A 10,933-nucleotide genomic window follows, 5' to 3' on the forward strand; every position below is an offset into this window, starting at 1 on the left:
TATCTAAGATTAAGGAATCCCAACAGCCACTTCATAAATGTATGGCACAGCATAGAAGAGCCACCTCCACAGGACAAGACTCAGCAGTCCATCTGCATCTAAAGGACAAAGGTCACTCTTTTGAGGATGCCAAAGTTCACAAGCCATCTATGTCCACTGTGAGCGACCATCTTTGAACAGAGGCGGTGGTTTACGACACCAACTCTCTGCCATCTATAATCCAGTTTTGAGATCCCTCCCCAGAGGCCTTAACGCCCACTCACACCCTGGGCCATCTGACCTCAGGAAATCACATGATAGGGTGGCGTTAGGTTTCACAATGAACTCACCCAAAAACCTTGGCTGATTGTGACCCACACCCGTTTTCACACCATTGTCCCTCTTGGGGGGACACTCCCACAGGGCTTAAATCTGGGATTTTCCACGGTTCGACCCTAGAACTGAAGAAGCTTCTCGGATGAAACGTCTTCAAGAAACAGCTGTGAGGACAGAGCAACTCCTTGGTAAATAATGCACTTGATGGTGACTTATGAAGGTCCTTGCAGTCCAGTTGATCTTGCGCACTTCCAGGATCCCTGTGTGAGGCACAGAGTCATAGGCTTTCTTGTAGTAAATGCAGGTGGTGCAGATGTTGGTCAGTGTAGTTTTCCTTTGTGTGCCCCACTCACATATTAATCCTTATTCCTCTTTGTTGCTATGCCTAACAGGAACTTATATGAAGTACCGAGGTATTCGGGTGAGACCACTTGCTTCTTGGGATCCTTTGGCATCAGGGCTGTCTCCGGCCTCCACTACATAGCACTGAGACGGCACTTTTAAGGATTTTTAACGCTATTCATTTAACTCTGGACTCTGGCAGCCCTGCTGCCCTTTTATTGTTGGACTTGTCAGCAGCTTTTGACACGGTCGACCATGACATCCTGTTGTCACGGCTAGAATTTCATGCTGGCCTAAAAGGATCTGTCTTACAGTGGTTTCGGTCCTATCTGTCAGAAAGGTTTTTTTATGTCAGTATGGGCCCCCACAACTCCAAAATAGCCCCTCTTAAATACGGTGTACCTCAAGGCTCTATTTTGGGTCCTGCTCTGTTCGTACTCTATTTGTTGCCATTGGGCTCCATCTTGTCACGGTACAGCATTTCATTTCATTGTTTTGCTGATGATTTGCAGATTTATCTACCTTTAAAAGCAGGGTCAGACCATCCCCAGCTCTTATTACGCTGATGATGTCAAACAGTGGTTGTCATTAAATTTTTTAAAGCTAAATGAAAATAAAACTGAGGTTGTCATTTTTGGCAACTTTAATCATATCGACAGCACTCTGGGCCCCTTTCCTCGTATTGTAAAACACATGTAAAAAACCTCAGTGTCTACATTGATGGTTCTTTTAAATTGAATAAGCAGGTGAGTGCAGCAGTTCAGTCCTGTTTTTTTTAGTTAAGACAGCTAGCCAAGGTAAAGCCATACCTTCCGGCTAACGTCTTTGAGCGTGTTATTCACCTTTTTCTTACTTGCAGATTGGACTACTGCAATTCATTGTATTATGGTCTAGATCAGGCCATCATCCATCATCTTCAGATGGTTCAAAATGCAGCTGCTCGCCTGCTAACTGGTACCAAACGGAGAGAGCATATAACCCCACTTTTAGCTTCTTTACACTGGCTTCCTGTCTCCTACAGGATCCAATTTAAACTTTTACTTTTTGTTTTTAAGTCACTTAACGCCCGAGCCCCTCCTTACCTGTCTGAGCTCCTCTCTGCCTATGCTCCAGGAAAAACCACGAGGTCTAGCTCAAAACTAATGCTGTCCATCCCACGGACTAACCTCAAATCCCGTGGTGATAGATCCTTCTCTGTGGCAGGTCCCAGACTTTGGAATAGTCTCCCCTTAAATATTGGATCTGCACAAACACTTGAGCAATTTAAATCTTTACTAAAGACACATTTCTATGCCCTGGCTTTTAACACACTATGACCCAAGCATTTTGGTCTTATTTGAATTAGTTTAGTTATTGTTTTAATTCTTTTACTGTCCTATTATTGTTTTTTATTGTTATTATTGTATTACATTGTTGCTTTTTAATACCATTTCTATATTGTTAAGCACTTTGTGCAGCATCAGCTGTTTGAAATGTGCTATATAAATAAATTTGACCTTGACCTTGACCTTAAGTTAGGAGCCAAAAAGGGTGTAGTTTGTGTGTGTGAGCACCGGTGTGTACACCTGTGAGCATGGACGCGCTTGTTTTTAAAAGGTTCCTTCATGTAATGATCTGCTAGAGGGTGTGGGGGGGCCACAGCCCCGTCCTCCAGGGCATGAAGCAGGTATGGAGGAGATCAAAACTCCAGACATCCAGAGGCCCCCAGAACACAAGAGACCAAGGAAGACCAACAGAAAGAGCTGAGGAGAGTCCCAGATGAGGGCTCACTCAGCAGCCGCGGAGCAGAAGCCAGGGGGGGTTGCAGTGACGTGCCCGTGAGCTCCGCCGGCAGCCAGCTGTGCCAGAGTGACCGAGGCACCCCACCCACAAAGTGGCCCGAGCGAGCCCCAGGCTCCAGGCCCCGATAAGCACCCACCAAGGAGTGAGCCGGTGTGTACCTGGACGCCCATCCCTGGACACAAAGAACCACCAACGCACCGATGTCTGAGGGAGTCCGCCACCGGATATGAACTTTTTTCAAGACAGTGAATCTTGAAACCAGAGAAAAAATAGAGTTTTAACTTGTTCCATTGGCAGATTTTTTTCACTTATTTCAAGCTAAAATATTTATTAGAATTCAAATTTAGACAGAAACAAAGTGAATAATATTATTTTATTATCACGTTGATGCAGCACATGGTTCAGTTAGCTTTGTATAAACATGTGTTAGAAATGTTCTTCAATCAGCTCTTTTTACTCTCATTTCACAGCCAGTACTTTTTACTTTTACTTGAGTAAAGAAGTTGAATTAGTACTTGGAGTATTTTTAACAGTAGTACTTCTACTTCAGTACACACTGTGTGTACTTTTACCACCTGTGTCTGAGACCTCCTTCAGGGTCCACCTGAAGCTCTCAGTCTGCTGTGGAAAAAGGAAATCCAGGTGAGTTTCTCCTGATCACCTGAGGCCGTCATTACTGTTTGAACTTTACCCACACACCACTCCTCACTCCTCCCACCCGCTGCACACAGTTACTGAGTACAGACCGGCTGATTCCTGTAAAGGGAGAGGCAGGAAGAGGCGGAGCAACACCTGAAAAACAAGAAGCTCAACGTCATTTTGCAGAAGTGAAAGTGTGAGAGAGCAGCAGCAGAGCTGCAGTCGAGTCCTGTTTGTCTCTAAAAGAAGATTCACTGGAGTCCATCAGGTTTCTCTCAGCAACAGTGGTGAGTGCAGCTGATCACACTTCCTGTTTCTACACAAATCTTCACTCTGTTCACTTCATCAGGCTCTAGAGCGCCTCCTCATTTCTCCATGGTGCCACTTAGGCTACGTCCACACTCGCCCGGATAGATTTGAAAACAGCGCTCCGCGTCCACACTAGTGTTTTCAGTCGTTTTCACAGAGTTGTGCGTCCACATTAAGACGGCCGAAAACGCTTACGCTCCAGTCCTGCGCATGCGTGAAACGCAAGACGATTCGACCGGTCTCATTTCTGTCTGCCGCTTATTCACTTTCCAGCTGTTTGAAACGTCGCGGCAAAAGGTGGAGGAAAAGCACCGAGTTTTAAAATGGACTAACAATGAGGTGGAGTTGTTGCTGCGAGTAACACAAAAGTACAAAGTTGCAAAAGCGAGAGAGAAATAAAGAATTTGAAGAAAAGCTCTGTGGAGCATGTGCAGACTGATATTCATCTTTAATAGGACTGTCAAAACTGCTGCTGTATAATGCTCTCCACTATCTTTGTTTAATTGGTCACATGCCTGCATCACATGACTAACATGCATCATCGTTTTAGAAAGTCTCTGTTTTCACTCTTCACTGTGACACAAACGCACCGTCTCCAAATTATTTACTTTCCGGCTGTTTGAATCGTCGCAGCAGAGGTGAGCAGCCTGATAGGAGTGGATGTAGCTGTGGGTAATGAGAAAAGATGAAAAGAACGATTGATAACTTTTTCGTTAAGGCCGGTGCTCTGACACGGAGCCATCAACCTCTCAGTGTCTAACACTGGTCTGCAGACGGCATCAGATAATGAGCCACATTAGATGGACTCTGAGCCCACTGACAGTAAAAGGGTGAAGTGTAGACATTTGGAAGAGAGCGGCCTGACCAGTTTCTCTGACTATGATACTGTAAAGCTGACAACATGATGCATTTACTGTGGTGAGTGTGCAAAGACCATGGCAGGTGTTGTGCCGAGGTAGGGATCCCCAACAGGATCTGTTTCCCTGCGTCAGGAACATCGGCTGGGCAGGGAAAGCGGACCCAACGCACTCCGCCTCCATCACGACCAACTAGACGTGGAAGGAGTGATGTTTTAGTGACAACATGAAAGATGAGTGTGACCGTTCAGTTTGTGGGTTACAACAGAAAATGATACATTTATTGTTCTCGTGTGTTATCGGACGGGATCATTTTAACAAACCGAGGACATTTTCCTGATAATTATCTGTATCCTCCTGTAACTTTACTGTTTAAAGAGCTAAAACCTCCAACATTTCAGGATCAATAAGTCCTTATAAGACGTGTTTGTGAGCTAAAAATCAAGAATGTGGGATACTGTTTGTCTGTGTCAGCCAAACAACTTCACATCTTTGTAACGACTGTTAAAAAGATGTTCATCCTGTTGATCCTGTTCATCTGGACGCTGCACTGTACAGCAGACACGACGTTGTTCAGTTTGTGTTTGAGATGAACCAGTTTGTGTCTGAATGTGTTGCTGGGTCTCCACCAGTTACTCTGACAACTGAAGGTTCAAGATTTTTATTTTGACATTTGCACACAGGACCAACAGTCCATGCACAGTGGAATACTTGTGCAGAGCTTTCCAAGTCAAATCACACTTTAACAATATAAAGACAGAAAAAGCAGCTTTAAGCAGCTTGATTCATTGATTCACTCATTCATTTGGGCAGGAAAACCCCCTCGGATATCCATGGCTCATCTTCAAAAAAACACTTCCTGCGGGGGGTTAGGTCTCCCTGTGTTTAGACATTATTATTGGGCAGCAAATTCAAGAGCTCTATTGCACTGGCAGTGGGGCTCGCCTATTGATTATTGTCATGACAAGCTTCCGATCTGGCTCCAGGTAGAGGCAGCAACAGTATCTGAAGCCTCATTACCGGGCTTATTGTTTTCTAACACGGGTTCTTTTAACAATTCGCTCAGTCGTAATTTTGTTGTTAAACACTCCTTAAAGATATTAAGTCAAATTAGGAAATCTCTCAAACAACCTGATTTTTCAGTAGGAATGCCAATAATACATAACTACTTGTTTAAACCAGGTAAAATGGATAGGGTGTTTTTAGAATGGGGGGGAACGGGATTGAAATACATTGAGGACTTATATACAGATGACAAATTTATGTCCTTCCTTCAACTTCAAGAAAAGTTTCTATTACCTCAATCACATTTTTTTCGTTATCTTCAAATAAGGAATTTTGTTCAACAAAACTTTTCAGACTTTCCACTGAAGCCATGAAGTTATACTTACTTTGATATAATTCGGAAAGCAGATTTTAAACATTTGATATCTCAGTTTGTTAAGTGCTTTACAATCCCAGTTGATTCCGACCGAATTAAGAAAACATGGTCTGAAGACCTCGGGGTCCCTCTGTCTGAAGACCAATGGTCAAATTGTTTGTCCAATATTCAGAAAGGCTCAATAAATGCCAGATATAAACTAATCCAGTTTAAAGTCATTCATAGACTACACTTTTCTAAACTTAAACTTAACCGGATCTATAATTCTGTATCCCCCTTATGTGACAGATGTAAAGTCGGTGAAGGTTCCCTTGCACATTTATTTTGGCATTGCCCTGTTTTGAATGCTTTTTGGAGCCAGATTTTTTATGTGGTTTTCAAACCAATTTAGGAAAAAAGTACCACGTGATGGTACATTGGCTATACTTGGATCATTTGCATCAGTCGAATCTTTTTCCTTTTCACAAAAACAGATAATTACAATGGGTATGCTGGCTGCAAAGAAACTTATTCTTTTACAGTGGCGGTCTTCTTCGGCCCCGTGTTTTACCAGGTGGCTTAATGAGATGGTGTCTGTGGCCAGGGTGGAGCAGATAAGATTTGATAGAGAGGGGAAACTGGCGAGTTTTTGTATGATTTGGCAACCATTTCTAGAATTCTTAAAAAAATAACTGATCATAATTCATGCCTCACACTCCGCGTGAATTATTTTATTTGTACTCTTTTCTATATACAAAGAAAAAGAAGAAAATGTACAGAGAGTGTGTAGTTCTCTACCTCTTATCGCACTCACAGTGTTGCACATTTGTTCCACAGATCTGTTTCACAAGTCTGTTGTGAGTGTATTGCCCGATGGTCAGTGAACCGATGATACATTCAAAGTGAGGTTAAGTAGTGCTGTGTTATTTTAAGTGTTCAGTGTGTTTTTGTTTGCCGTCAGTCTGACAGTTGTGGGGAAGAAGCTGTTGAAGAATCGTGTTCTGTGTGTGATGCTGCTGTCCGCTCTGTTGTGTCTGAGATTGTATGTGCAGCTTTGTATGTGCAGCTCCATGGATGCAAGTGTTGTTCCCATAATCCTCTCTGCAGACTTTATGACTCTGCAGAGCCTTCCTCTGTGTCTGTGTAGTGTTTCCATACCAGACAGTGATGCCTGCGGTGAGGATGCTGTCTATCAGTCCTCTGCAGGCCTGGGTGAGAGGGTGGTGGTTCATGCCAGCTTTCCTGAGCAGCCGAATGAAATAAAGCCTTTGCTGGGCTTTTTTCACAGTTGCTGTAGTGTTGAGAGTCCAGCTCAGGTCTGATGTAACCTGCAGTCCCAGGAATCTGTGGCTGTTTGCCGTCTCCACCTCCGTCCCTTTGACGATAAGAGGCTGCAGGGGAGGGAGTTCTTCCAAAAGTGCAGTATTCATTCCTTGGTCCGTGTTGAGGATGAGGTGAAGAAGCTTCTGTGATGAAAAGAAACTTAAAGAAGTCCAGACGCTTTTCTCTCCAAGCTCCTCAGACTACTGACGCTTGTTTCTCTCTTTGTAAAATGAAATTTAAAGTGAATTTTGAATCAAATGTTTCTTTTCTTTCTCCCTCAGAGTGCAGACATGTCTGCTGCCAGCAATCTGCGATCTGAAGATCAGTTTCTGTGCTCCATCTGTCTGGATGTGTTCACTGATCCAGTCACTACATCATGTGGACACAACTTCTGCAAAACCTGCATCAGTCAGCACTGGGACATGAGTCAGAGCTGTCAGTGTCCCATGTGTAAAGAGACTTTCTACACTCGACCTCAGCTGAAGATCAACACCTTCATCTCTGAGATGGTTGCTCAGTTCAGACGTGAAGCTCAGCAGAAAGCCAGCAGCAGCAGCTCAGAGCAACAAGCTGCCAAACCAGGAGAAGTTCCCTGTGACGTCTGCACTGGAACCAGACTGAAGGCCCTGAAGTCCTGCCTGGTGTGTCAGACCTCCTACTGTCAGACTCACCTGGAGCCTCATCTGACACTGAAACGCCTGAAAAGACATCAGCTGGTTGATGCTGTGGAGAACCTGGAAGGCAGGATGTGCACGAAGCACGATAACCTTCTGCAGCTGTTCTGTAAGACCGACCAGACATGTGTCTGCATGCTCTGCCCTGTTTTAGACCACAAGAACCACGAGTTTGTTCCTCTGAGAGAAGAATATGAAGGAAAGAAGGCAGAGCTGGAGAAGACAGAGGCTGAGATTCAGCAGATGATCCAGAAGAGACGACTGAAGATTCAGGAGATCACAGAGTCGGTGAAGATGAGTAAAGATGCTGCAGACAGACAGAAAGCAGAAGGTGTTCAGGTCCTCACGGCTCTGATGGAGTCTGTTGAGAGACGCCTGAAGGAGCTCATGAAGGAGATCGAAGACAAACAGGAAGCTACAGAGAAACAGGCTGAAGGTCTCATCAAAGATCTGGAACAGGAAATCTCTGAGCTGATGGAGAGAAGCTCTGAGGTGGAGCAGCTCTCACGCTCTGAAGACCACCTCCACCTCCTCCAAAGCTTCTCCTCCCTGAAAGCTGCTCCACCCAGCAAGGACTGGACAGAGGTCAGAGTTCATCCACCATCATATGAGGGGACTGTGGGGAGAGCTGTGGCTCAGCTGGAGGAGACAGTCTGGAAACCCATGAAGAAGAAGCTGTTAGAGGCTGAGCTGCAGAGGGTGCAGCAGCATGAGGTGGATGTGACTCTGGATCCTGATACAGCTCATCCTGCTCTCATCCTGTCTGATGATGGAAAACAAGTTTATCATAGTGATGTGAGGAAGAAACTTCCAGACAACCCAGAGAGATTTTCTCTGTGTGTTTGTGTTTTAGGAGAGCAGAGTTTCTCTTCAGGCAGATTTTACTTTGAGGTTCAGGTTAAAGGAAAGACTGACTGGGATTTAGGAGTGGCCACAGAGTCGATCAACAGGAAGGGACGAATCAGACTGAGTCCTCAGGATGGTTTCTGGACTGTGATGCTGAGAAATGGAAATGAGTACAAAGCTTGTGCTAAGTATTTAGTTCCCCTCTGTCTTCATCCTGGTCCTGAGAAGGTGGGGGTGTTTGTGGATTATGAGGAGGGTCTGGTCTCCTTTTATGATGTAGGTGCTGCAGCTCTGATCTACTCCTTTACTGGCTGCTCCTTCACTCACAAACTCCACCCATTCTTCAGTCCCAGTCCTAATGATGGAGGTAAAAACTCTGCACCTCTGATCATCTGTCCTGTCAATCAAACTGATCAACGACTGATTTAATTGGATGAATGATTGATTTTTCTTGAAGGGAACAAATGAACATATTGAGTGTAAATCCTCTACAGTCTCCATGTTTCTATAGAATCTGATCATCAGGACTCTGATTCACACTTTGATTCTCATGGAGTTTGATTTGAACAGAAGAAAAGTTGAATCAGGAAATGTTCCCACTGATGGAGACTCGAGCTGAAGAGCAAATATCAGAGAACAAATGTCCAAAAGCTTCATTTCCAATAAAGTTTGTTCAATGCTTTGAGTGAATCCAGACTCATGTGTGGCTGTTATACGGAGCATCAGAGTCCAGCTGAGTTATGTTGGATACAAACTGCTTATTTTGGCTCTGTGAGGAGTTTTGTTCACTGAAAACTGATGAGACGGATAATATTCAAAGAACTCTGTAGAGATTCATGCATCCATGTTCTCCACCTGCAGGTGTGGAGGAGAAAGGTGGAGCACAGACTGCTGCATCCTTCCAGTCACATCATTTTGATGATTATATTTGCATGTTGTGATGATTTGGGTTAAAGACAAACAGAGTTGAACGGCTGCAGTCACAGCATGAAGACGATGCTGAAGCTGAGCTGTCAGTGAACATGTTTCACTGTGATTTGATTTGAAGAATAGAAAGTGTGTGTGGCTGCTGACAGCTGCAGTCTCTGCTAGTCTGCATAACACACACACAACTTTCCCCCTGAGGCAACGATGCAGCAACAACACAAAGAACAGCTGCAGACACACACACACTGTTAAAGAACACTTTACTGTTTAAGGCAGAATTCCTCAGTAACAATGATTTGAGTCTACTGTGTCTACTGTGGTTTCCAACATACAATCTACTGAAACATGTTTTTCTTTCTGCCGTACAAACTATTTGATCACAACATCTTTGCTTTTTTCCTCCAATCGTTTATTCTGATTATTTTATTTAGTTTAACTAAGAAAAGCTTAAAATTTAACTCTTAACCTGATTTAAACGTTTAATTTCTCATTAACTCAGACTTTTAATTTATTTCCTTGTTTAATGTATTATTTCTTTATCCTTGTTTAAGTTTTGCCGATCCTTTCTGTGTAACCTGTTTAATCTGACCTTTGACCTTTTAATGTTAACTTAACAGTACTCTTCTTTTGACCTTTGACCTCTTTATTCCTTATAACCAAAGAAACCCTTTTATCTGATATTTTCACCTTATTGATTGATTATATATATCTATTATATTTTCTCACCTTATTTTGACCTTTGACCTATGTCCTTGTTAGCCTTGATCTTCCTTCATCAAACGTGAAATTTCTTTCACCTTTGAACTTAAAGCTTAAATCAAACCTTTGTTAAAAAGCTTCTTACCAACTTGTAATTCCAACTCTCTGCATTAAACACGTATCTTATCATATAAACACTGGATCACTGAGAGAACTTTAGGCAGAACCAAATGAAGCAGCTGACCTCGTCAAACTCACAGCGACAGTAACTGACAGTGAATTATTTTAATCTTCTTCATTGTATTTGTTAGAAACATTTATTTTCCTTTAATTGGACTTTGGTTAAGTTCAATCCGATGTATTAACCGACCTTTGAGGTGAAGTGCAGCTGCGAAGAACGCTACGGCAGGCAATGAGGTGCGTTTAATGTCGCTCTGTTAATTTGAGCGTCCATAAATTGAATGTCTTATTTTTTCTTACTTTATTATTGCTAATTTATTGGAGAATTTGGCCATTTAATTAAGATAGATTTTATGTTGTTGGTGGTAAAGATCTGGATGGATGTTTTATTTTATTCTGTGTTTCTATTTTTCAGTTTTACTTTTCAAGACTTGGTGAATTGCCTTTTTCTACTTTTTGTTTAGTTTTGTTAAAATTAGCAGCAGTGAGAAGTGTTGTTGTCGGTCTTGAATATATTTGATGTAGCCCATACTGTTAAGGTAAGTGTCATGTTTTTAGTTGTTAGTCTGATGAAGAATCTTTTACTTTTCTCCAAAAGTTGATTGTGTTTATCTGGACATAGTGTTTTTCAGGTCCAGCTGAATGCAGGTTTCCCCAGTCTTATACGTGTCAGGAGCATC

At 42.9% G+C, this 10,933-nt stretch overlaps 1 protein-coding gene across 1 annotated transcript; it reads left to right on the forward strand.

Moving 5' to 3' along the window:
* Positions 1–7,213: 7,213 nt before the first annotated feature.
* On the forward strand, positions 7,214–8,900 carry LOC146578216 (E3 ubiquitin-protein ligase TRIM21-like). The gene has a single exon (XM_085268567.1). It carries the CDS (start codon positions 7,218–7,220, stop codon positions 8,874–8,876), a length of 1,659 nt encoding a protein of 552 aa, XP_085124693.1. The 5' UTR covers positions 7,214–7,217; the 3' UTR covers positions 8,877–8,900.
* Positions 8,901–10,933: the final 2,033 nt, after the last annotated feature.

Source organism: Mchenga conophoros, linkage group LG3 (assembly GCF_057382185.1).
Source record: "Mchenga conophoros isolate Kocher_MC1m ecotype Shallow Benthic linkage group LG3, M_conophoros_male_GT1.1, whole genome shotgun sequence".
NCBI lineage: Eukaryota > Metazoa > Chordata > Actinopteri > Cichliformes > Cichlidae > Mchenga > Mchenga conophoros.